A 26847-nucleotide genomic window follows, 5' to 3' on the forward strand; every position below is an offset into this window, starting at 1 on the left:
CGGCGCCCCCTGGGGGAAGAGGAGCAGGAGAGACGCTGGAAAAGCAAAGGGGCGTGTTCTCCGTGCACCCCCACCTTCCCTGGGGGAGAAGATAGGAGTGGAGTGGGAGGCCCCGAGACGCAGCATCTCCAGCAGCACTGCCAGGTAGGGGTGTCCGAAGCTCATCCCATCGCCAGCTGGTAGAGGTCAGGGGGTGTAATTAGAGGCTCCTGGTTTTCACATTTCCAAACGCTGGACGTGCTTGCTGGGTCCTCTCAATGTGGGTAGGTGTCTCTAGTTCTAGCCTCAGTCCCCCCACCCCCCACTCCCCCGGCCCCCTGCCTGCCTTTCCTCTGCCCTGCACCCAGGTGCGCTGGCAAACGTTTAAAACAACTAGCTCTTGGAAAAGAAAAAAAGGCCAATTTCCATGGTCTAAGTCCTCCCACCTTGGCCGATTTCAAGCTACCGTACGACGTGAACTGGCTTGTGGAATTCCTGAGGATGTAACAGTCGGGGCTTGCAGAGCTGATAGGATCTGCTTCCAGCACACCGTGGGCTATGCCGCTCCCCAGCACGCCTCACGTCCCCGCGTGGGAAGAAGGCACAAGTTTCAAGGCAGGTTAGGTAGGGGTGGCATGGATTTAATATTTTTTAGTATTACAATATATTCTTATAAAAAAGGTGCAGGCGAAAAGGACACTGCAGATTTTGTACATTAGCCTCATTTGTCGTCTGAAACAGCTGGTGAGAACAGCCTTGGCATGGAGGTGGTAAAGGTGAGGGGGGGATGGTCACGGCTCCCCCAGCGGGTGGAAAGGGGATGGGGGTGGGGAAGAGCCTGGACCAGACCCTTCCCCATCTACCCGGAGAATTTTCTCCTCCCGCCGCCCTAAACACGCCTCCCTTCCCTCACAGGGGAGGGGGAGCGGGTGTTGCTGCTGAGAAGGGGACAGGTTGCATCCGATTAACTGAATTTTACATTGTATACAAAATTAGCTGGAGAAATTAACCCAAAGGTGGCAGGAAGGGCACCTGGGAATGACCAAGGAACAAATACAACAGGCGTAAACGTTTAGCATATCAAGGACCAACTCAGCCGTCTCCTAGGCACCAGCACTTCTTGCTGAGTCAGCCGTGATGGTCTGTGGTCCAAGGCACTGTTGGCGATCTGGCTACAGTGGCGTCTGGTGTCAGAGCCACTGGCCAGATCTAGAAAAATAATAAATAGAGAAAGCAAAATCTTTAGAGGTGAGAAGCCTGAGCCCTGGAACAATCAATATACGTGTCCTCTGTAAACAGTTAAACCGAACTGTGCTTTTCTGTGGATCCAACGTGTCTCGAACGTCTTCCATATTCCTTCTTCCCTGGTGCGTATCCAGTCTTCCACGGTGGGTGGGAATGCCGGGGTTTGGGCAGGCCTGTTGGCTAGATGTGGAGCCCTCCCTATTCCCGGTCCCAGTGGGTGAGGTGCACCTCGGCCTGGCCAGTCTGGGGGAGGACCCTGCGAGGTCCCACCACAACCTTCCCATTGTCCCAACGCCGGCTTCTTCCAGCGGGGGCTTGTGGGTGTCACACAGCTCTGCGGCCACTCTTCCTGGTAAGCCTTCACCTTACCCTCACCTGGACTCCAGGATGGCTGCTTCACACTGGTCCCGACCAGGCTTACACTTGCTCAATCCCTCCCCCTTGAACCAACACACATGTTGGGCTCAGCAACCCTGTTTCTTCCCCTGCAGCTACTATGGTCCCACCCCCAGAAAAGATAGGCAGCTGAAGAGTGGGCCCAGCCCACCAGTCTGTCCACTGGCAATAACCCTGAGCTGGAGGAAGAGGTCAGAAGGTGAGAAACATAAAAGGGAAGGGCAGGAGGATAGAAGGGCAGGGAGCCTGTAGATGTGGGGTTGCAGGGAGGGTCAGGCAGGTCTCACAGATACAGAGGATGAGGGGTTAACTCTGAGGGGTTGGAAATGTATTAAAAATGAGCCTTGATGGAGTTCAGCTCACCTCTGTCCTTTTAGAAAATTTGTGTCGATACCAGCCATCATCCTGCCCCACAAGGACAGCTCCTGGTGGACAGAATGAAGGTGAGAACGGACAGGAGAACCAGAATGAAAGTCGGCTGAACCAAGTCGGGTCCCAGAGCTAGGGGGTGGGACCCCCCTCAGCTTTCCACCCCTGCCTGTTCTGGCCTCCCCCCATCTGAATGCCCCTGAGGAGGTCCCCTTACTCCCTTAGAGGTGGCATGTAACTGCAGAGGGCAGCTCTTGCCCTTGGAGCCCTCGGAATCGATGCCCCGGGGCCAACCTCAGCCAGACGAACGCAGTTGGAAACGTCTCCTCCAGGCTGGACAGAGCAGGAGGTCACTGTGCCTTCTGCTTGGCAGCAGATGTCAGGGGAGTACGGGGTCCGAGTAATGTTCAGTGGTAACCTAGGCGCTCTGGGTGGAGCTGGCCATTCAGGAGCTGCCCCCTGGAACCCCTAGCCAACGTGTGAGGTCACTGTCTCGCTCCAAGACAATGGTCACGTTGTACAGGGTGGGGGTGGGGAAGGAGAGTTTCAGTCCAGGGTCCCTGTGCCCAATGTACGAGGTGTGGTGATGAATGGGGTCTTCTTTCTTGAACCCCTTCCCTTACCAGATCCATCAAGTACCTGATAGTGAGCCCTAGTCGTGGCAACCCAAAGGTGAGTTTTCTGGGATTCTGGATTAGTATAGGATGGAGATGGCAGGAGGGAAGGGAGAGAGACTTAAGACATGCAAGAGAGGGGCCAGAGGGCTCGTGATGTAGGAAACAGGCACTGTCACCCTGTCCTGATGACTTGGTCCCTGCATCATCCTCCCAGCATCTTTTTTTTTTTTTTTTTTCCTGGAACACATCTAGCTAGCATATGTCACACCTCTTCCTTTCAATAGGAAACGTCGCCCCAGATCAACGTTCCATTAAGCCTACTCTTGAGAGATGGGAGCCTGGATGCCCCCGCCCGTTACTCCCCACAGCACGTGAAATCTGGACAAGGTCCGTGGACCTCTCTCCAGGCTAGATATGGAACAGCTCTGTGCCAACATTTGGGTGTCCATGCTGGGGGTTAGGGAGCAGGGCGCCTTCAGCCAGGGCTGACCAGGGATGTCCAAGTCCGCCTCAGAGAGTGACCCCTGGGGCCAGGGTGCAGAAAGAATAATGGGAAGAAGGGAGCCCCTTCAGGTGGGGAGACACCGGGTCCTGCCACACAGCCCCGCTCCCAGGACCCAGCCCAGGGCTCTAAATCCAGCACCGAATTGTGTAAGTATCACTAGCACGGCCTCCTCCACTCCGCCGCCCTGGGCCCGTCCCTGTCTCCCGGCCTCCCACTGCGGCCAGTCCCCAGGTCAATAATTGAGCCTGTTTATGGCCCGCTCCCGGGTGGCTTCCAGGGCCTGGCTCCCTGATCGCTTGCGGCTGCGTTTGAGTTTGCACAAGTCCTTGTCGAAAACTTCGCCCGAGCGCAGGGCTGACACCAGGTCGTCAAACTCGCCGCCCTCCTCCAGCGCGCTGCCCGCGTGCACCTTCCGCTGGCGCTGCCACCGCTCCCGCTCCCGCTGCTCCTTCAGCTGGAGGGGCGAGGGGGCGGGTGAGAGGCCGCGGCCCAGCACGTCCACCACGGTCCAGGTCACAGGCACCTGCCTGCCTTCGCGGGTGGACGCCTGGCCTGGGCTGGGTCTACCAACTGGCCCCACTTCCCTCCTTGCTAGGGCACCCTGAGCCTCCCGCCGCCCACTGCGCTCTCCCCTCCCTCAGCCTTGCTCAGGCCCCGGCCCCGGCAGCACCCTCACCATGGCCTCCATGCGCGCCCGCCGCTCCTCGTCCTCCTTCCTCCTCCGCATGGCCTCCAGGTCCTGCCGGGCCTCTGAGAAGGCCTGCAGGAAGGTGTCAAAGATGCCGAAGAATTCATCCGGCTGCATCTTGCTGTCCTGCTCCCCAAAGTGCATCAGGGCCTTGGAGAACTGTCGAAGAGAAGGGTTGGTGGAGAGTCACCCCCGAGCCTGGGGGGCAGTTGAGTTCCAGCCAGAGCAGAGCTCATCCAGGTGGGGGGGCTTGGGGGGCAGGGCTAGAGAGGGGAGACGCCCCCCCCCACTGTCATCAGGGTAAGGACAAGGCTGAAGGAAAGGCTTGAGGCTGACACCTGGGGAGGTGGGAGACCCAGGCTGGCTGACAGAGGCTGCCCAGAGTGACCTCTGGGTCTGTTAGGGTGTAGGTACAGCACCAAAAGGATGTCAGATCATCTAGTTACCGGGCTAGTTATTTAACCCCTCTGTGCCTCGGTTTCTTCATCTGTAAAATGGGGACAATAATAGGACCTACTTTATAGTGTTGGGGGGGTGGTTAAATGAGTTAGTGATGCAGAGTGCTAGCTACATGCCTGGCACTATTACTGAGAGCTACCATCTCTATTTCAACCCACTGAAAACCCTCTAAGAAAGCCCTCACTACTCTAAGTGTGCTCCCTGGACCAGCGGCAGGGGTGTTTCCCGGGAGCTGGTTGGAAAGGCTGAATCTCAGGCTCCACCCCCGACCTCCTGAATGAGGACCCACATCTCAATAAGACTCCCACAGTTGGGGTCCAGAGTGCGAAGTGTCAGAGTGCGAAGCAAGAAGAGGCAGAGCAACCGAGAGCAAAGCTAGGCTCCAGAGTCAGGCTTCTAACCCAGCTCTGTCTATCACAGCTGGGCAACCTTGGGCAAGTTAACGTCTGTGGATCTCAGTGCACGTATCTGTGGAATGGGATAATAGCCTTTCAACAAGCCCAGAAGGTAGGTGGTGAGACAGAGGATGGAAAACACTTAATGGGGCGCCTGACATCTGGTCAATGGACTGCGAACTTTGCAACAGCGTTGCTGTCGCTTTTCTTGTAGGAGTGAGGAAACCGTTTCTCCTCAAAGCTCTGTGCCTCTGGGTGTGTCCCTTCTGGGCCACCTGTGGTAGGACCGGTGAAGACAGAGAGGGGTGGGGGTGGGGTCAGCCTGGGGGCTTGGGGCGCCCTTACCTTGGCCCTGGCTTCATTGAGCTGGTCCTCCAGCTCTGAGAAGCTGAAGCTGGAAACCGTGATGAAGTCGCTCATGACCGGGACAAACTTGTCATTCGGATCCCACACCTGGCGTTTCTGATATTCCAGCTCCTGAGGAGGGAAAGCCAAGTGCTGGTCAGACCAGTGCCAGGACAAGAGTCAGGAATGCTGGGACTCACCACATCCTCCACCGTCCTTGCCAATTGCAGGACACTGAGCCTTCCGAGTCTCAAATTCTAAGGGTGGCAAAGATTGTGAGGTATCAACCAGTCCCCCCTGCCTCTATCCTTCCCCTTCCCCCCCCCCCCGCTGCCATATTTCTTTCTCTAGATCCTGCTACCCAAAGAGTGTTCTGGGACCAGCAGCGTGAAATTTTAAGAAACAGCCTCTCAGGCCCCACTCAGAATTAGAATCTGCATTTTAACAAGACCCTTGGGTGATTTGTGTGCCGATTAAAGCGTGAGATGCATTTCCAAATCTCCCAGTTGATGCGATGCTGCTGGTCCATGGACCACGGACCACATTGTGGGCAGCACTTTAAAGGGCTATAAATTAGAAAGCAGCCCCCTGCCCCATCCCCCCACCGCCATAATGGCAACAAAAGGCTCCTTCTCATACTTCTTTCTCTAAGCGCATTATCCCCTTAGCCGCCTCCCCACACACGCCCAGTGGAGATGAGAAGGCTCTCTAGTTCCTAGATGGGAAGAAAGGAGTGGGCCACCTCCACACTGGGCTAGAGAGAGTATCATCTGAGAAGCCCTTAGATCAGGAATAGTAGAGATCTGGGTCTCCAGCAAAAAAAAAAGTATAGCCCCTGGGTCCTCTACTGGCCCAGGGAGGAGGTGAAGAGACATAAGGAAAGACCTTCTGGGGACAGTGGTCCCCAGTGTCACACTAGGTGTTACCTGCCCTAAGTCAGCTTCCAAGGCATGCAGATCCTCTGTCCCATCGATTTGAATCAATCTTAAACATGTGGCAGATTCCTCATTCACTCCACTCCACTGTACAGTGATAGGCTACAGTCTCAGATGGATGTCCCCTCTTCAGGAGTCTAAATTTAAGCCTTGGGTAATTCAGTTATCCTTTCCTGAGCACTCACTCTATGCTACAGGCTGTACCTCCTGTGCCAGCTGTTCTGTCACCCCAGCCAGGAGCTTTGGGTCACAGAGATGCATCAGACAGGGTCTGCATCTGTGGGGGGCGGGGGGAAGTCCACCCTTTGGCCCAGTGACAGGCAGCAAACACAGGCAGCATGGGTAGCATCCCCTCAAACCCAGGCAGGCATAGATGATGTACTCACCACCTCGACTGCTCTGAGGCCCCTCCTGAGGTTGCCCACCTCCTTCTCCAGCTCTGCCAGGCTATGGGTGGGGGGGGGGGAACACAGAGGGAGGGAGAGGAGCTGGGGTTAGTACAGGGCAGACCAAACCCCAATGGCTTTGGGAGTCAGTGCACCCGGGTTCCAGCCCTGCTTTGGCTATTAACATGTTGCCCTGGCAAATCACCTCCCCTCTGTGCTCTGTCTGTGCTTCTATAAAATAACGGGTGAAACTTATGTCCTATAGATCCTTCCAGATCGGAAATATCATGCTGCATATTGGAAGGTTTCCAACACACGGCCTCTGGCTTGGATTTATTTTTATTACCATCATGTAATGCTCATAAGCTCTTAACATGGTATCTTGCAAGCAGTATGCCTTTGATGTGTATTAGCTATTTACCTCTGCGTTTCTGCTTCTATTGGAGATGCTTCTATCAGCCTGTATACGTTCAGGTCTGACTTCTCGCCTGTAGCAAATGCCCCTGGAGCCCGCCACCCCACCCCCGCCATCTCCTTGGACCATCCGTTGTAGTGGACAGCCCTGACTTCCAACCACTGGGCACTTTTTCTGCGGGCCAGAGCGTTACTGCCCGCCCCCAGCCAGTGAGTGACAGGAGATGGTAGATGATGCCCATCTTACCCCTTGTGGGGATAATGGAGTGAGTATCCTACACTGTCTCCCACACCCTGCAGGCAGGATTAAGCTCTGATTGCCTGCAGTGGTAAGTGACTTAATAACAACCCCATTGCCGGCATTCTCCCCATCCCTGTCGCAATTCCCCACTCCCCACTTTGTTTCCTGAGAGAATCTCTGAAATGAGGATTTGAGAGCAAAGATTGTCTTTTGTTGGGTTCTCCCAGAGCAAACCCTGAGATGCTGTTCATTCTGAGCCAGCTCAGGGTAGCCCCGAAGGAGGAAGTTACGATGAGAGAGTGCGGGATCACGGGGAGAAGGAAGCCTCAAGAGGACCCCTTACTTGACTTTGGCGGCTTCTGGAAGATGCTGCAGCTCGGAGGGCATGTTCAGGATGTCAGGGAAATGCTTCTCCAGGATCATGATCAGATAATGTAGCAGAGAGATGTTTCTGTGGGTGAAAGTCGGGTCAGGGCTACGGGGCCAAGGGCATTGGGAACGAGGGTCCGGCGGAAACTGGGGTGAAGTGTTAGGGGAAAGTTGTGACATATTTTGGGAGGGTAATGGGGAGGAGGGGAGAGGCCAGGGTGGGGCGAGACGGGGGCTCCAGAAGCCGGCAGGTCCCCACCTGTCGATGCTGGACTTGGTGTCGGCAATCTTGTTGAGGCTGGCCACCCGGAACCCGTAGGCACTCCCACGCTGCCCTTTGTTCATGAAGTTGCCGATGGCCAGGACTACCTCTAGCATCCGCGCTAGACGCTTGCTGCGGATCAGCTCCCGGGAGGCCAGCAGGATGGCTGGGGGAGGAGGGACAAGTGAGAGCCCCACATACACCAGGCCCTTGAACCCTAGGATGATGCCACCACAAAGTCCAGAAAAGGTGCCGTTAAGTGTCAGCTTCAGAGGGGCAGAGGCTATGCCCACAGCCCAGCAGACGATCTTCTCCACATCTGCCCGCCTCCAGGGGAAGCAAACTCGCAAAAAGCCAATTCACCAAATAACCCTTTCTCAAAATGTGCCAACTCTTCCTAAGACTATACTGGAGAATGTATCTTTCCTTGCATATATTTAAAGACTCTTAACATATTCTTTCTGTGGATATACGCAAGAATATAATACTTTGGGCTTCCCTGGTGGCTCAGTGGTTAAGAATCCGCCTGCCAATACAGGGGACACAGGTTCGAGTCCTGGTCCGGGAAGATCCCATATGCTGCAGAGCAGCTAAGCCCATGCACCGCAACGACTGAGCCTGCGCTCTAAAGCCCGCGAGCCACACCTACTGAGCCTGTGTGCCACAACTACTGGAGCCTATGTGCCTAGAGCCCATGTTCCGCAACAAGAGAAGCCACTGCAGTGAGAAGCCCTCACTCGCCACAACTAGAGAAAGCCCACACACAGCAACGAAGACCCACGCAGCCAAAAATAAATAAATAAAATAAATCTATAAAAAAAAATATAATACTTTTACTTTTCTAAACCTAGTGATTAAAATTTTTAATTTCAGCATTTTACATACTATGGGACTGTTTCTGCCTCTTTTGAAGTGCTGAATTTTGTTGATTTTTTTGGAAAGAAAAAAATCCCTGTCAATTAAATTACAACATCATCAATTGCAATATTTTCATATTTTTGTTTTATAAGATAATGGTGTGCTTTGCAGTTGATGGTGTCTTAGATTTGATTAAATAGGTTACTAGACAGCCTATTGAATATCATTTAAAAGAATTTTCCAACCTTTAGGCATTTAAAAATTTCCCTCCAATTCCTTAAATGATACCTTTCTTGGAAATACAAACTAAGGCTAACAGTAACCAAAACTTCAGTATTTCATTCTGATGTGGGTGCTCTGGCCCTTCCTCAGTTATTTTGTATTTAATGGTGGATGTGCAGAATTAGGATACAATCCTACACTGAAAATTTGGCTTTCAGTTATAGAATATGATTTTGGATTATTAAATGTGGTGGTGAGAAGATCTAACCATTGCATTATGATCTTTGGCTTCTGCCAAATTGAACATTCCTTAAGATGCTGCTATGAAGATTAAATGCGAACCATTTGACTAAAAGTTTGCAAAACTCTTCAAAAGCAGTTAAAGTAAGTAACTTGTAAAAAAAAAAAAAAAAGCTGTAAAAAAATGAGTAAGAGGTAAAGGTGGGTCAGTGGCTTCTAAACTCAAACAAACATCTGCCTATTCTGTGACCTAACAGTGGCAATACTCTTGATGAATAACTGAATGGCTTCTAGTTTGTGTTTTAAAAAAATTCCATCTGGATTGGTTAAGTAAATTATGGTATATTCATACAATGGAATAAAACGCAGCACTGAAAATAAATAACCCACTGCTCCCTGTAATAATAGGGATAACTTACAACATAATGCTGAACAAAAGACCAGCATAAAATTATTTGTACTATGTTATTCCATTTATAGAAGGTTCAAGATAGACAAACCTTCAGAAGATTTGGAGGAAGTAATGTTTGAGGGGGGGACATGAAGAAGGGCTCTGGGGGACTGGAAACATTCCATTTCTTGACCTGCGTGCTGATCACAGGTGCATTCACTTTTGGATGATTCATCAATTAGGACTCTTAGGATTTGTGTACTTTTCTATGTGCATATTTCAATAACAAGTTTTGTTTGTTTTGTTTTGAAGTAAACTACTTCAGAGTTTCCGGCAACGCATATTGGTTGGGATAGTTTTTCTAAGGTTGATACGCTGCTATTTGAAAAATCTGCAGAGGAATCCTAAAAATGCTAAAATGTTGGCAAAACAGAAACTGACAAGAGTTCAAAGGGAATCAGTGTAAATGGGAAAACTCCCATACGCAATGCAGACATTTTAGATATAGTCCTAAGAATAATATATTCATGAATATATTATTCATAAGAATGTTTACATGTGAAGCCATATTTATCTTGACTACACTCAGTGCATGTGTTCATGATGAGCATCGGTAAGTTTGGTATATTCAGCAATGAACATATTCATAAGAAGAATATATTCAAGAATATGTTCATGAATCTATTCATAGAAGAATTGGTAAATTTGTCAGATTTGATGAATTGGCTTTTGGCAAATTGACCCAGAGGCCCTGCCTGGGGATGGAGGGATGCTGGGGACAGGGGTCAACAGCTCACCAGCCAGCTGGGACAGGCCACATCTTAGCTCTTCCAGGAATGTTTCCTGGGAGAACTGGAGGGAGAAGCGTGGACCCCAACTCCTGCACCATCCTCACCTCTCTGCCCCCAGTCAAGCCCACTGACCTGATTCTGTCAAATACCACTTCAGCCACCTCCTCCCAAGTCTGGGACAGAAGAGACCTCCAGACCATTCTAGAACAGTAGCCATGGCTATAGCAGAGCGACTGTTACTTTCTTCAGCAGGCTCTGCCATCCCAAACACGTCTCACACTGCTTAGCTCAATATTAAAGGGAAGCTCTTTCCTGAGCGTACACTGACGACCTCTTAGGGAGAGTTTAGGAGTGAGCTCCTAGGAGCAGGAAATTATCTGAGAATAAATCTACCTGGTGGCTAAACTGCTCTGGTTCCACAGATCCAAATGACAGGCGATTGCTCACATTTGCTCCACTGACCCAAGATACACAAATAGTTGAACACATGCCTTGGGCTGAACCCCTTTATCTGTGCCTGACGCCCCAAAGGCAGTCAGCAGCAGGACAAAGAAGGCTGTGTGAAAATAAGGGCTCACCCATCACCAGGGAAGGGGGTGCCTTCAGACCTGCAGAGTCACTGCTGAACCCTTTCCTTCCCCCTCAGACCCGTTATCTATGATCACACAGCCTGTGGACCCCTTATTGCGTGCATGCACGTGTGTGTGTGTGTGTGTGTCCATCCAGATTACAGAAAACGTCTGCCTCTAACCCTGCCACGCTCCACCTTACCCCGGGAATCCTCCCGAAGCAGCTCATCAAACTCCAGGAAGGACCATTCTCTGGCCTGGGCCTCCCAGGGAGTGCAGGCAGCGTGGTGTCCAGCAGAGGGGGCCCATGCTCTGCTCTGCCCCCAGCCTGCCCCCCAGCATCCTGGACACTGGCTCTCTCATTCCAATCTTCTGATCCTGTTCTCACTGCAGATGAGCCTCACAGCCTCTCCTGCTTCTACCCTCTGGGGTCCTCACGGCTGCCCACCCCTCCTGACCACCTGCCTTTCCCCCCAGCTCCTTGTGCCTCCGTCCTCTGCCATCCCCAGGCAGTTCCAGGGACATGCCCTCTGGGAAGTAATACAGGACAAGAGGGAAGGGATGGATTCTGAAGAACGACATCTGCGTTCCTATCCTGGCTCCACCACCTACCAGTAACACAGCCTTGGGCCACTAACATAGCCTCATCTTAGAGATGAGAGAATGGCCCCCATAGCGTTGTGAGGACCAAATGAGACCATCCACGTGGAGTGTTTCACACAGTACTTGGCATGTGGTTCTCGTTTAATTACAAAGTTCTCACCTGAAAAAGGTGGGAGGGGTTCCCCACCCCAGCAAATCAGATACCTCTGGGGATCCCGTTGCCCAATTTCCTACTTTCTTAGTAGCTCATACTTAAAATAACGTGTCCAGAGGTCTTCTCTGCACCTAGGACCTCTCAAGCAGAACAATCTGTGCCAAGAAGTGTTCTAGGTGCTTACTGTCATCATCATTTTTTCAGCATTTCTGTTCCAGGCTGGGGCAGATGTCAACAGATCCCTCCGCCTTGGAGAGCCTGCATGCTGAGGCATAGGGAATGGGGTGCATGGCCGGCATGTGTGCACATATACACAAGTGCATACATCTACAAAAATCATAGATTTACATCTTGTCCTTTCCTTGACTTTGGTTTTCTGGGGGGAATCAAGAATAAGGAAGGAGTTTTCCTCTGTGCCTGTCCATTGCCTCCCACCCCCAGGTCTCCTCCCCAGCCCTCAGCCATACCTTCCACTTTGGGCTTGGCCTCAGCCAGCCGCTCCTGGAACTTCTTTTTGAAGAAGAGGGCCTGCAGCCGCTGCTGGTAGTGGTCGATCCTGTGGACAGGGTGGGCTGCATCGTGAGGCAGCGCCCACCCCACCCCGGCACCAGCCCCAGAGCAGCTCCGGCCCCCTCCTTGGCCCGCCCACTGCCGCCCCCTCCTGGCCGCGCCTGCTGCCCCCGACCTGCTCATCTCATAGAGGAAGCGGTCCGCACGGGCCATCCGCTCTATCTCATGCTTGTGCTCCTCCAGGAGGTCAATGTCACTCTTCTCTGGGATGAACTTGAGGAGCTGCAAAGAGCAGGTGAAGGTCAGACAGGAAACAGGTGAGAAGCTGACATGGGGGGTGGGCAGCCCATGGAAGCCCACACACTGACCAGGCTCAAGATGCGGAGGGCCCCCCATAAAAGAGAGGTGCATCCTCATGGGGGTGGTTTATGTTTCACCTGCCCCACCCAAGGGGACACAGGACACCCAGCTCTAGACTTCCTTCTTTTTATTTTATATTTTTTACTTTTTAAAATTGAGTTATAACTTACCTACAGTAAAGTGTACTGTTCTTAAGTGTACAGCTCAATGATTTTTTTCTTTTTAAACCAACTTTATTAAGGTATAATTTACATAAAATAAAATGCATCCATTTTAAATGTGCAATTCAATGAATTTTGACAAAACTATCCACCCACTGAACCACCATCCAGAGTAAAATAAGAAGATTTCCATCCCCGCAGAAAGTTCCCTTGTGCTACTTCAGTAAGCCAAGCCACCCCCGTCCCCCAGTGTAGCCTCTCAACTGAACTCTATCACCCTAGATAAAATCTGGCTATTCTTGAACTTCATACGAATGGACTCATGCTGTGTGTTCTCTCTGGGGTCTGGCTTCTTTCACTCAACATAATATCTGAGGCTCCTCCATATAGGTATTGGTAATCCATTTTTTATTCGTTGCTGAGCACTATTCTATTGTAGGAATATACCACAGTCTATTCACTTTCCTACTGATGGACAGCTGAGTTGTTCACAGTTTGGGGGTTTTATAAATAAAATTGTTATAAATATTCCTATAGTCAGTGTTTGTACCCAGTGGGATTGTTGGGCACTAAGACAGGTATGTGTACTGCCAAATCGTTTTCCAAAATGGTTCTACCCAATGAGAGTTCCAGTTGCTTCACATCCTTGCCAACACCTAGCATTGTTGGCCTTTTCAATTTTAGCTATTTAGGCGGGTGGATGGTGCTACGTCACTGTGATTTACCATATTTCTCTGATGACTAACAGTATTGAACATCTTTTACCGTATTTCTTTGATGACTGATAGTATTGAACCATTTGGAAATTCTCTTTCATGAAGTACCTATTCAAGTCTTTTGCTCATTTTTAAGTTGTTTGCCATTTTCTCACTGATTTGTAAAGTTCTTTGTTCTGAATATGAGATCTTTGTGATCTATACATAAAGCAAAGGTCTCCTAAGGCTTGGCTTGCCTTTTCACTCTAGTAACAGTGCCTTTTGATCAACAGAGTTCTTAATTTTAATGTCCAATTGATGGTGGTTTTGCTTGGTGTTTTCTGGGTTTCTCTTGAAGGACACAACAGACTGATGTGGAAGAGATTTGGGGGAGATATGGTTATGGGTCACTGCCTTTGCCCTGAGGCCCATGGGGGGGGTCACTCCTCATATCTCCTTTCTGGGGGCCTCAATCCCCTGAAAAGATGCAGCCTTTTCTGGTCTCCCCTCAGAAAGGTTGGCCCAGGGAAGTTTCTATAAACCTCTCCCTCACTCCTCCAGCCCGATTTCTCCTTGACCTAAGAGACTCGGCCTCCCTGGGGCCTGTCGGGAAGGGGTCCGGCTGCCCCCTAGTTTCAGGGGCCTCACCTGCTCCAGCATGTCCTTAGCGAGGTCCTCCTGCTCGTCCATCTTCAAGATGGCCTGCCGGATCTCCTCGTTAGACAGCTTCAACCTAAGGCAAAAACCCCACCTTAAGCAGCCTGGCCTGGCCCCTCGGCTCAGGACAGACCCCAGACCTTCTCCTTCACAAGCCAGAGCCCGGGCCTTCTCTCTCTCGCTTACATTTGATAGCACTCCCTCCTCTGCAAAGCCTTCTCAGACTAAACTCACATGGTTCACTCTATAACTCAGTCCTGAGATATTTTAGTCTCTAGAGACGTGAGTCTCTGGTTTCTTGCTTGAGTCTCCATCCTAATGGATAGGGACATTTGGGAGGAAAAGGGCCATCTTCACTGTAGACTGAGACAGGGCGAAGAGTTTCTTATCCTTCTCCTCATGCCAAAAATACCCACGGCATCTCCTCGGGAGGATGGGAATATGGGCAGGTCACTAAGGGGGCAGTTTCCTGTTTCCTTCAAGACAGAACAGGTCTCAGTCTTCCGACAGCGCCTCGGGTCCCGCACAGCTGTTCCAACACGTCTTGCTGTCTGGGAGAGGGAGAAGCAGCCCCCTACACACACGTGCATACACACACACACACACAGCCCCTCCAGATGCACACCCATTGGGAGGCCCTGGGGAAGCATTAAGGGGGAAAAACTGAGGCTTAGGACCTTGTGGGGAGGAAAGCGGGGATGGACAGCCCGGGGCAGCTGGGGCAGTGCTAAGAATAGTATGGGAGGCGGTGACCTCTGACCCCGGCTCCAGCGGGAGGCCCCGCACAGAAGCTATGCTGTTAGTGCAGATACTGCCCTGTTTGTTCTGCAGCCGCGGGAAATGCTTGGGGGCTGAGATCATGCTGCTCTGTGGCCTGAGCCGAGCGGGGCCCTCCATGGGCTTAGAGCAACTCCGCTGCCAGACGCTGACCAGGCTGGTCAGGGACCTCGTGATGGGGCAGTTTCCTGTCTGCACAGCCCCGCACTGCCACTCAACACGGGTTCCCGGGAGAGGGTTCGAGATCAGAGGCCCCCTGCCGCCCCAGGGGACAGCCAGGAGATGGGGGGGGAGGCCAGAGACTGCTATCACCCCATTCCTCTGCCAGGCACCTCTCTCCCCCAGGCACTCAGCTCCATCATATTTCTCTCTAGCCCCAGCTCAGGCCTCTGCTTCCTGGGGACCCAGTCCCTCCCACCTGCAACCTGCTGTGGAGCAGGGGCCGTAGAGGCAGGGCGAGCACCTACTTGGAGAGAAGGATGATGCAGTTCTGCGCCCTCCGGCCGTCAATGACTGACAGCTCTTTGACCTTGCGCGAGGCCAGGTAGATGTCCTCCGTGGAGCCCAACTCTTTCTGCAACCGACAAGCCAAGTAGAAAGGGTGAAGTGTGTGTCTTCCCCAGTCCTCTTCCTGCCTACCCCCCACCCCAGGAGCCACCCCCGTGCCAACCAGGGAACGCTCCTGGTGTGAGCGGAAGAAGGAGAGGGAAAGAAAAAGACAGGAGAGAGAGAGGAGGGTGGTTAATATCTGACTCCAATAGGAGTCTCTGGGGCTTTACCCCGGGCTAGAATGGGTCGGGGGCAATGAGAAGCCCCTTTATCAGAGACTGCCCTTCTGTGGGCAAACTAGACAGGGAGTGACTGACCCCTGTGGCTGTGTAGTGTGATCTACACTGTGTCCCAGACAATCAACCTCTACCCCCGCCCCAGGCCACCCAGAGAGCCTCCCCAATCTTATGACGAGAAGCTGGTTCCAAGTCCCCGTAAGGTCACAGTTCCTGGACCCCTCCCTGGGGACTTCAGGCACAGCCCAGTGTGCCCAGGGTGGAGGGCACCCACAAGTTCAGAGGTGGGGAAACTGAGGCACAAGTCCCTGCAAAGTTCTCTCCTCTGGGGTTCCAGCGGGCAATTCCCAAGAAATCGAAGATTCCCCTGGCCTTCTCTTGGACCCTGGTGAGATAGACAGGAGACTGTTTCTTCCTTTGGGAGGTCCTTCCAAGCACATGCTCCAGGTTGGACGACTCCAGGGGCTGCCACTCACATCACTGTCTTTGTGAATTGTGCCCCTGGAATTGTGCAGTGCCCAGCCTGTGCAGTCTTACAGGACGGCCTTGCCTTGGGCCTAGTGGGTAAGACAAGAGACCTAGAAGCTTTCTCCTCACCCCAGTAGACATTCACCTCCACTGCTGGCAGGGGTCTGCTTGCATTAGCTCCCTTCCCTACATTTCTGCTTTTTCTTTGGGGACACTCCCTGACGCCACCCTGTTAAGATGGGTAGAAAGGCAGAAGGTAGAATTGACAAGCCCTCTCTTTTGGGCCCAGTACAGGGCAGCAGCCCAGCACAGTGGTTAAAAGTTGGAGTGTCCACAGCCCCAGGAGTGACTCACCTGCTGGCAAGGATTAGTTATCAGCTCCTAGGCAGGTAGCAGCCACAGCCAATAGAGAATTAAACATGCACAACGTTAGCCAAGACGTTTGGGGACCCAAGAACAGTAGGAAAGACATGGGGACCCCTCAGCATCTACTGTCTGCCCCATCCCAGTGAGACCCCCGTGGTTGGAGATGGAGACCTGCGAGTAGCACTGAACAGGAGCTGCTTCTAGCAGACATGCACTCACAGAGAAGCCAGACCAAGCGGAGGACAGGCAGCCTCTCCCGAGTGCCCTGCGCCCAGGGGGACCACCACTCCCCAGTCGCACCAGGCCCCCGAGCTGCCCCACCCCAGGCCTTGGCTGCAGTTCTTCCTGCTCCTCTGCTGGGAATCTGCCCAGAGGGCAGAGGGCATTCCTGCACCCCTGCATGACTTCATCTTTCAAAATAGGGGAGGAGACACAACCACAACCGAACTTGAGCTGAAAGCACGTGAAAGTTGCATTCACTGAGACAGAGGAAAGCAGGCGTCCCTGAACTTTGCTCCTTACGCTTTGCCCCTTGTCTGTCTTTTGATCTCCAAGGGAGCAGAGGGGGCAGAGCCCACCCCTGGTCCTCCCTTCCTGACCCGGGTGAGGTTGAAGTCACTAACTCAGGACGCGCAGAGGGCACAGAGGGAAGACCACGCTCATAGGACCGTCCCTGTCCCACGCACCCCGGAACCCCAAGACAGAAAGAGGAGGCGACCAGGGCAGCACAGCCTCTGGGTCTCCAGCCTTGCTGCTGTGAATTCAACACCCCAGAGTCCGGGCGACCTGCAGAGTGACAGTAGTGTAGGTGAGCCCAGCCCTGAAACAGGGTGCTGGACCGAGCAGGCTCAGAGAAACGAGGGGAGGCAGAGCAGGGCGCTGTCCGTCTTCACTCTCCTCCACTCCCCAAACTGGGAGGCCCCAGGCCCAGCCTGTCCGAAACCCCGGAGTCCCTCTTTCCCCCCAGCCCCCACCGTAGCCCTACCTCAGGGCCCTGGAGACTGGGTGGGCCAGGCTGGAACCCTGGCCCGGAGGGAGACTCTCAAAATAGGGGGAGGCGTGTGCTCGCCCAGGACTGCTATCCGCCCGGCACACACTCCCTCCATCCCTGGCTCGGGAACACTGATCACAGGAGCAGCAAATGCTCCGAAGAACTTCTTCCTGCCCCAGCCGGGCCACAGCTGCCGCCTGTACCATGCCAGCTGGACACGGGCACAGGGCTAAAAGTGCTTCCTGGAATTAGGGGTAAAGAATCAGAGGCCTAGGGTACCTACATTTAAGTTAAACAAACAACCATCCGGTTTTCCTAGACCCCTAAGGCAGGGCCAGAGCCCCGCCCCCCCGCACCCCTTTGGCTAGTCCCCCAGGAGCAGTCACACGTGCTCTCGGTCCTGCCCGCCCTCAGGAAGGGTCATCCACAGCTCTGGCCTTGGCAGAAAGCAGTGGGGAGAACGGCCACGACACTTCGCCTCTGCCCAGGAGCCAAGAGGGCCCAGACCCCCACTCACAGGCACCTGGGGGAAAGTCCTCAGGGCTGGAACCTGAAGTCAGTGGAGAAAACATGGAAGAAGACAGCACAGCCTGGAGAGGAAACAACTCCTGGGAGGCGGGCCAGAGACAAAGCAAACGCTCCGAGGCCTCTAGGCTGCTAATGCCCAGGTTAGACCTCAGAGGAAGGCCCCCAGCTCTGCAATGCAGATTCCCGGGCCCTCACATTCACGGGAGGGTGAGGTCGGAGAATCGGCATTTCTGGCCATCCCAGCAGGTACTGCCTCAGGAGCGCCCGCGTCCTGACACCAAGCCCAGCCCTGTCCTGCCTCGGGAAGAGTAGGCTTGCTGGTCAGCCTCTGTACACAGTGTCTGCAGAGCAAAGCCAGGGCCTCTCTTGGCCAGCCCCAGCCTCAGCCCCGCAGTGTGACCTGAAGCAGCTCCACCTTCCTTGAAACGTTGGCATCCTCTGCTAGACTCCTGGGAGTGTTGGGAGATGGAAGTATAGCGGAAAAAGTGGTGGAAAGGTTATAATGCCTTGTAGGTGTAGTCCCTAGGTCCCAGGGCCAGCAAAAGAGCAAGGTCAACAGTGGCCTGGCCCTGCAACTCCACCTCCAGTGCTCCAAGACCAGAGAGAAATGGACAACGTATTATTTCACCACTTGATGTGCAAATACGAACTAATACAATGGGATGTTTCCCCCTATGCACTGCACCCCCCTAACTCATATCTATGTCCCCAGAAAGAACATGGTACCTGATAAAGAATAAAATCAATTCAGTATATGTGGAAGGGAGGGAGGAAGAGAGAAAGGGAGGGGCTGAGGGTCGAGTTCAAAGAGTGTGTGTGAAGTCAAGACCAGAAGTCAAGACTCAAGACGCTAGAGGGGGCAGGGTGTTACCTGATGCCTCTGATAAGCTGAAAACATTTTTTCAAAGTCCGCGAGGTCCAGAATCCGAAACACCTGCATGTCATCAATCTCATTCCATATGGTGCCAGGGACACGTTCCTAAGATTCAGGGAAGGGAGGAGACCCCGTGGCTGACTCAGCTCCTTCATGATGGAGATGCCCGAAGGCTCCCTAACCCCACCTGTCCTCCAGGTGCACACAGGCCCGTAGCCAGGCTCTCAGACCTTCAGAAGGGGGTCGATTCCTCCCCCTCCCCTCCTCTTCAATACTCTGCTCCAGGGGAGACGCCACAGACAATCTCCTTCTCCTCCTTTTCACCTGGGGCTACATGTAAGCACGTTCCAGAAATCAAGGGAGTGCTGGAGTGATGGGTGGGCAAGTATGAAAGGAGGGTATGAAACTCCTTCCAGAAAAACCAAACCAAACCAGTGTTCTCAGAGCACTTTCCCCCAAGGTCAGGGTTGGCTGGAATCATGGCAGGAAGAGTGCCCACACATACTTGGGATCCTCAAATCTTCAGGGCTGACTGTATTTCCTGGATCTGAGATGGTCATTTTCTCTCCCAGCGGTCTTCCTCCCACTTTCCCAGATTCCCAGAAAGTGGACGAACGCCAAAGGCTGGGACATCCTGGCCCCTTTTTAGTGACTGCTCAGGCCAGCAAGACTCTGCCACAAGTTCCCATTGGTCAGAGGATGTCCCATCCCTCATAACTGGAATGGACCCAGGGGTTACATTCCAAGGTCTCTCAACTCAGGCACTGCCCACCTCTGTGTAGGACTCTTGCACTGAACCCCACTCCAGGGATCTGGGGAAGAGCTGTTGGCCACGCCAGGAATGCCCTAGTGGTCTTGTAACATCCCAGTAATGGCTTCGAGGGCCGAGATGAGAGTCCCCCTCCCAGGACCCCTCACCTCGTCCAGAGCTTCGCTGTCCTTTAAATTCGAACCTCCCCACCCCGCCTCTGCCTGGGGGCAGCCGGGGACCTTCCTAATGCCGATGCCTCCTCCTCCCTCCATCACCCTCAGCAAGGCTCGGAGAGAGAAACGTACCCTTCACTCACTTTTATTTTCTTAAACTCTGGAAAGGGGAGGCGAGGCCAGAGCAGGGCGGGTGGGGACATTCCTGTGGCCTTCCTAAGGCCAGGGACCCTCTCGTGGAATGCTGGGCTGGGAAGCTCGGAGCAGCAAGGGATGCAGGCAACCGGCCAAACCCAACACAGACGCATTCTTCTCATGGCAGAAACAACCAGTGTGTGTGTGTGTGTGTGTGTGTGTGTGTGTGTGTGTGTGTGTGTGTGTGTGTGTGTGTGTGTGTGTGTGTGTGTGTGTGTGTGTGTGTGTGTGTGTGTGTGTGTGTGTGTGTGTGTGTGTGTGTGCAGGAGCGTGCGTGGGTCAGGGGAAGGGGGCTGGGATGAGGAGCCAGACTCCTGGACAGACAGAAGATGGGAAGGGGAATTGGATCGGGAAAGGCGGGGAGAGGGAACTTCTAACTCGTTCTCCATCTAAATCTAGACCCAGGGTGGAGGTGGGTGGAGAGGGAAGGCCCGTAGAGGTAAAGCTTCCCACTGCTCTTATTCTCAGTGAGGCCAGGATGAGAAGGAAAGGGCTGGAATGACAGAGCTGGATGTTCAGCATCCGGAAGAGTTTCCCCTGAGACAACAGACAACCCAGGATCCCCCTCACTGTCTCCCAAACACTCTCCCTTCCCCACGGTCACCAGAAGGACCTGTGACCCTTCTTGAAGGTGCAGCTGAGGTCTGAGGCCAGAGAGATGTACATCCATTCCTAACATCCTCTACATCCTAAAGATGCGCCCACCTCATACAATCATTCTTGAATTTTTATACCCCTCTGGCCAAGACCTCACCACTCCCAGTCTAGATTCCTGGGGCTTCTGCCCCTCTAGATACATCCTTTACAAGCCAGGGAACTCTTTCTCAAAAACACATTTAATTACATTTCCCTCCTCAAGCGTTTGGGGTCAGATAGCCCCTAAGTGAAGCTGTTGGCAAATGGAGGGGTTCTCTTCTCTTCCCATGTCCCATGAAAGGAAACTGAGTCTCAATCACGTTTACCTGACTGAATTGGAGTGAGGATTAAGTGAGAGAACACACTTAAAGCACACATGGTAGTCCCACTAATAATAAGTCATCTAATATTCTTATTTTAAAGGTTTTCTATGTGTCAGTCACTGTTCCAAGTACTTTGTATGTATTAAGTCAATTCTCACAACAACACTTTGATCTGGTTATCATAATTACCCCCATTTTACAGATTGGGAAACTACAGCCCAAATGATGAAATAACCTGAATTTAGTCATGCAACTAAAAGACTGGGAATGGGATGATAAGTTCACTAATATGACTCGAAGCCCCCCCCCCTCACCCCTGCTGCTACATCTCCCACAAGGGCTCCTCATCATGTGTTCCATCAAACCTGGACTTTCCAGTCTAGGAATGAGACTCCGGCCTGCTCTGGGCCCCTGAGGAATTGATATAGGCTTTATTATTACTGGACCCCAGAGAAAATCCTAAGCACAAAGCTCTTTAAGATGAAACTATTACAAAAACATTAGGTGCCTTGTTTGCCTTCCTTAATTGTTGAGATGCCTAATCAACCCTTCATTACATGTTTAAAACCTTAAATTATAAGTTGTAAGCACAGGAAGCAAAAACAAAATTCTGTCTTTTTTTTTTTTTTAACCACAATTAAAAAAATATTATTTCTGATCATGAACAATGAATGTTTCCACACCGCCTACGACCTTTGGTTCTGCAGAGCTGCTTGCCTGCTCGTATGCAGCTGGCCTTTCTGGCTGGCCTTGTGACCACGGAGAAGTATCCACAGGGCAGAACTGTGTGATGCAGTTGTTACGAACTTTAACAATGTCCCTTCAAAATGCTGCTAACAGGTGGCTCTACAATTTGAATAACTCAGACTGGAGATGTTATCAGAAGCCCAGGAGGCAATGAATGGGCTATATTCATGCTTCATCTTTCCACTTAGATAACAAAACCAGAGGTAGAAGGAATCAGAGATCATCTCGCAGACAAGCAAACAGGTATGAAATGAATGATTTCTGCAGATCACACCGTTAGTTAGAGCCAAACCTGATTTGGTTAGAGGTTAGAACCTCTCCTGCAACCCATCCCCAGGACCTCAGGGTGTTTCCTTGGACACACTTCCTAATTTGCCAGATCCAAAGCTCTTTCAGGGCAACGTTATGTCTCACCTTTTATTATTATCCATCACAGCCCCCAGCAGAAAGCTTTATACAAAGCAGGCCTCAGACTGACGGGCTAGCTGGTCTACCACCAGGAGAAGGCACCTAGCAAACTAGCTGACCATCTACTTAGCAATCTGTGTCTCCTCCCACTCTAAGTCTCCACTGGAGCTAATATAAGCTCACAGAGTGGTATGGTAATGAATTCCCCGAGAATTAGTCCCCTGGCCCCATACAACAAGGTCAGAGGGCATCCATCAGTCCCAGCTCCAAACTGTTTTTGGAGGGTGAACGTGAGTCAGGCTAACTGAGGCCAGTTCTCTTGTATCTATTTACCTCAAGGATGAAGCCACTGGTCCTCTTAAGAGGACACAGTACAGAACCAGAGCAGTGCTTGGCCCAGGCTGGAACTGGCCTTCAATTACCAGGGGTCCAACGTGACCCAGGGCATCTCTACTCTACACTCATGAGAATCCAATAGAGGAATCAACTCCCACATGTGGGCCTGGGATGGGTGGTTCTTAGTGGATAATATTCAGGAGGGCCTCTCACTGCTGAGCCGCCTAGAAAAGTAGCCAGTGTTTGCACCTTCCCCTGGGAGGATGCCAAAATGGCTATACCTTGATATCAAACTCTTCACTGCCCCTGCCCTGCTACCCTGTCATGGCCTCATCATTTCAGTCCTCTGTACACACTGCCCTGCTCTTTACCACCTCTAGACCCGGGCCCAAGATCTTCACCTATATGTTCCACCCTTTTCCTCAAATCAACCCACTCCTTAACATTCTAGCCAAGCCCTTGTCTCGTCTAGAAAGCACCCCTGCTTGGCCCTGTATTACTCCAGTCACCCTCAGCACACTCATATTCCATTTGTAGGTGGCTCTGCCAATGTGAGCATCACCGCATGCCAAGCCATCTCCTCCCGGTGCTCTTCCCAGCAGACAGCCTGGCATCAGCAGCCCCATCTTCCGCATCCACTGTGCCTACCCTTACCTCCATCAAAGAAAGCACCCAAGATGGAGATCTGCAAATAGCGGGCTATCAATCCATAGGGCTAACTGCCCCAAGCTGCAGGAGAATGGATCCACTGACCTCTTCCTTGCTACTCACCTCATTCAGCTTGACCCAGTTGAAGGACTTCAGTGGGTGTGAAGGCTGGGGGACACACTTCTTCCTGAGCGGGACATCACTGCTGGGGAAGGGGTCTGGGGGGAGGGGCAGGCCCATGCTGAAGCAAGGCGGGGCACCGGGGGGAGTGGGAGGCCCACCGGGGGGCAGGGGGGGTGGTGGCGGTGGGGGACAGCAGGCGAATGGTAGAGGGGGCGGGGGTGGAGGCAGGTCACTGGTTGTCATCGAGGAAGACAAGGTAAGTGGGCCCCCAGGGGGAGGTGGGGAAGATACAGGTCCTGTCTGTGGGGAGACAGAGACATCAAAAAGACAAAGCATCAACAAGGATGCCTTTCGAGTCCCCCATCACTGTGCCTTCCCTTACTCTTATTCTCCACCTAGACTAGACCCCGAAGCCTGCTCTCACCTCCCACACACATTTAAGCCCTGTTTTCTCCCTCTGCATCCTGAACATCCAACACACAGATACACACGCAAGGCAAACACAGACACAGTGGACAAAGTCATAGTCATCACATGCAACAGCGGGATTGATACAGACAGGCCTGCACAAGGGCACCCAGCTGAGAGGGGGAGGGGAGCCAAAACCCCACCCGTACCCTGCTTTCCACGGTGTGCTTCCCTGGACAGTGTCACCCGGAGGAGGGAACACTGTTTTTGTCTAACACAGGTGCCAACCTTGCAGCCTCAAGGGTCCCCTCTATCCTGGTCTGAGGTCTCCTCCATGCTGGGGTCCTCGCCTCCTCCCCACGCCTGCCCTTCCCCCCACTGGCCTGAAGGTCTCGGCTCAACTATGTAAAAGCAGAGGAGGGGCCACGTACTGAGATTTCACTGAGTTGGGCCACCAGCTCTGCCACTTGTCCCCGAGCCTGGCGCAGCTCCTGGGACTCTCGGGCCAGCTTGTCCTTCATCTTGTTCAGTGTCCGCATCATCTCTTCCCTCTCCAACGTCTTGGTCTCGCATTCCCGTTCCTTCCTCTCCAGCCTGCTCACCAGCTCCGCGTGTTCTGGGATGCAGGTAGGACAGGAGGGGAAATGGGAAGAGAGGATGTGAATGCATGTGTGTCCTTCTCCAAAGGAGGAAATGGGGTCCTGGGCTGGGCAGGGGAGGGGTGGGGAGCAGGTAGCGGGTTTGGGCGGAGCCCCTCACCTTTCCGGAACTTCTCCGCTTGGTCTCGCCACTGTTTCACTTCGTTCTCGTTGATGAGCCTGGTGGGGAGTGAAAGGTCTCTTGACTGTTTGCTCACAGCTTCCCAGAAGACATGGCATCTTCCAGTTCCCTACATTGGTACCCTGATCTCCAATCTGTCCAGCCACATCAAGGAGGCTAGGATTTTGACCCTCCAGATGTCTCTCCAGGTCCCATCCCTGACAAGTTCTCATTACCTGTCTCTCCATGGTCTGAGAAAGCTGAAAGGACCCTTACAGTCCAACCCCTCTGGGACAGAGTTGAAGCTCCTAAGACCAGAAAAGGAGATGACAGCTAACTCGTGGTAAAGCCAGGACTAAATCCCAGGCTTCCCTTAGTTGTACAATGATTTGTACCCCTTTGTAAAAATAGGTTCTCGCATTAGAGAGATCAAAATATCGGCCTTACCATGGTCCAGACTTCCAATGACCAATGTGTGAGAGCAAGAGAAATCACCCACCCCAGTAACACAGAGTAAGTGGGTAGAGGGTAAAGAGGGGATGTGTCTAAATCATAGGAAGCCCCTTCATTCTTGTCAAACTGTCATTACAAGCGGTGAAAATGAAGCTTTTACCCAGACATTAAGGTATAAGAGAGGTGAAATTCCAAGGTGAGATCTCAATAATCATTTCTTTTGTAAATCTGAAAACACAGAGGAGTTAGATCCATGACTCTTGGCCTCCTCAACCAGGTCAAGGATATAAAGAGGGAGTGAAGTATGATGGGGGAAATAATTTGCAAATAGATTTCTTTGGAGAGAGCCATTGTCATCCTCTCTGGCGGGGGGCGGTGGGGGGGGGTCCTCCTTCAGCACTATCTAGTGAAGTGACTTCTTTGCGCCCACCCAGAGAGTCTGACCCATGTTCCCTGACATTGGGAGGGAGGCACGGTGGACTGGGGCTAGGCAGGTCCAGAGGGTAGGTGGAGACCCGTGACACTCCAAGAATCTGTTAGTATGAGAGATTGCATGAGGGTTTCTCATGAGCCAGAGAGCATCGTGGAGGAATTAGGCTGAAGCTATTTTAAGTCTCATCCAAAAAGCCCATCTGGGAGAAAACTGGACACTTCAACAATGGACGTCTACGTGTATCGTACTGCCAGTGAATCAGGACCTGATGGAAGGGATGGTGCCAAGCAGGCCTGGAGGAAAAAAAGAAAAACATGTGTCGCCAGTGACCAGGGTTTTGTAGCGAGAGGCACCCAGCAAGGAACTTCTGAAGACCCCAGGAATACATGTCATATCTTTATCCATGTGCCAAGCCCAGAGAGCAGGAAGCCTATTTACTAAGTTACCTGATCAAGTAGGGCCTTTTCCCTTTCTCCTTCCTGCCCCCATGCTGCCTCTGGTGGGGGTCAGAAAATGGTTAGCTAGGGGAAAGGGGGGTGGAGTAGAAGGGGCTAGAAGAGAAACAGAACACAGAAAAAGAAGCCAACCATCACACACACACACACACACACACACACACACACACACACACACACACACTCTCTCTCTCTCTCTCTCTCACACTCTCTTCCCACTGCAGCTTCCAGACCCAGTCCAGGGAAGAGAGAGATTTAAGGCTAAATCCAATCTAGAATATTGATGCACGTCTGAGACTAGCCCTTCTACTTGCAGATTTGAGACTATGCTGGCAGCTGAAAGTGAGCTTAGGATTCCCATCGTCCAAGAAGCAGCAAAAACTTCATTGCACCTGAGGCGTTGTCATCCTCTGGCAGAGGAAAAGCTTCCCCACTAAGTAATCTAAAGAATTAGTAGACGATAAAAATAAAGCTGCCTTCACTATTTACAATAGCCAAGACATGGAAGCGACCTAAATGTCCATCGACAGAGAAATGGATAAAGAAGATGTGGCACATATACAATGGATTATTACTCTGCCATAGAAAAGAATGAAATAATGGCATTTGCAGCAACATGCATGGACCTAGAGATTATCATACTAAGTGAAGTCAGACAAAGACGAATATCATATGATTTCACTTATATGTGGAATCTAAAAAAATGATACAAATGAACTTACTTACAAAACAGAAACAAGATTTGAAGACTTCAAAAACAAACTTATGGTTACCAAAAGGGAAGGGGGGGGGCGAGATAAGTTAGGAGTTTGGGATTAATGTACACACTACTATATATAAAATAGATAATCAGCAAGGACCTACTGTATAGCACAGGGAACTCTACTCAATATTCTGTAATAATCTATATGGGAAATATGAATCTGAAAAGTAATGGATATATGTATATGTATAACTGAATCACTTTGCTGTACACCTGAAACTAACACACCACTGTAAATCAACTACACTCCAATATAAAATAAAAATTAAATTTAAAAAACTTCAAAAAATAAATAAAGCTGCCTTTTGATTACTTTACTAGTTGTACTTGTCCAACATACCAGTTAGGATTTTGACTACACCAACACCCAGCTATTTGTGCAAATGAAAACAGTAGCATGAATAGTTCAGAAATCATTTTCTCCTTGGCTTTGCAGTGCAGCACAATGAATCCTTGAGAGTCAATTCATCTCCTTAAGGGCAACTGACTTAGGCTTATACTGAAAGTAAAAGTTTAAAATTAAAAATCAGTGTGCTAACATGAGGCCTGATTATTAGCTGACATGACTTTAAACTCATTTCTCGGTGTTTCTCTACACCCAGGGTCAGTCAAAGATGATAAGCCAGAGACC

At 51.7% G+C, this 26847-nt stretch overlaps 1 protein-coding gene across 3 annotated transcripts in view; it reads right to left on the bottom strand.

The window, feature by feature from the left end:
- Positions 1-612: 612 nt before the first annotated feature.
- Positions 613-26847, bottom strand: part of DAAM2 (dishevelled associated activator of morphogenesis 2) — a 112297-nt gene continuing 86062 nt past the window's right edge. For all 3 annotated transcript variants that reach the window (XM_061196262.1, XM_061196263.1, XM_061196264.1), the window contains 14 exons: positions 24113-24171; positions 23785-23969; positions 22946-23245; positions 18603-18710; positions 15061-15167; positions 13808-13892; positions 12119-12225; positions 11901-11989; positions 7603-7771; positions 7318-7425; positions 6320-6380; positions 4999-5130; positions 3788-3958; positions 613-3565 (listed from right to left, as the gene is read on the bottom strand). In XM_061196262.1, the coding sequence (XP_061052245.1) occupies positions 3344-3565; positions 3788-3958; positions 4999-5130; positions 6320-6380; positions 7318-7425; positions 7603-7771; positions 11901-11989; positions 12119-12225; positions 13808-13892; positions 15061-15167; positions 18603-18710; positions 22946-23245; positions 23785-23969; positions 24113-24171 (1903 nt within the window). In that variant the 3' untranslated portion in view covers positions 613-3343. The remainder of the gene's footprint in view (positions 3566-3787; positions 3959-4998; positions 5131-6319; positions 6381-7317; positions 7426-7602; positions 7772-11900; positions 11990-12118; positions 12226-13807; positions 13893-15060; positions 15168-18602; positions 18711-22945; positions 23246-23784; positions 23970-24112; positions 24172-26847) is intronic.

The sequence above is a fragment of the Eubalaena glacialis genome, chromosome 7, assembly GCF_028564815.1.
Source record: "Eubalaena glacialis isolate mEubGla1 chromosome 7, mEubGla1.1.hap2.+ XY, whole genome shotgun sequence".
NCBI classification, from domain to species: domain Eukaryota; kingdom Metazoa; phylum Chordata; class Mammalia; order Artiodactyla; family Balaenidae; genus Eubalaena; species Eubalaena glacialis.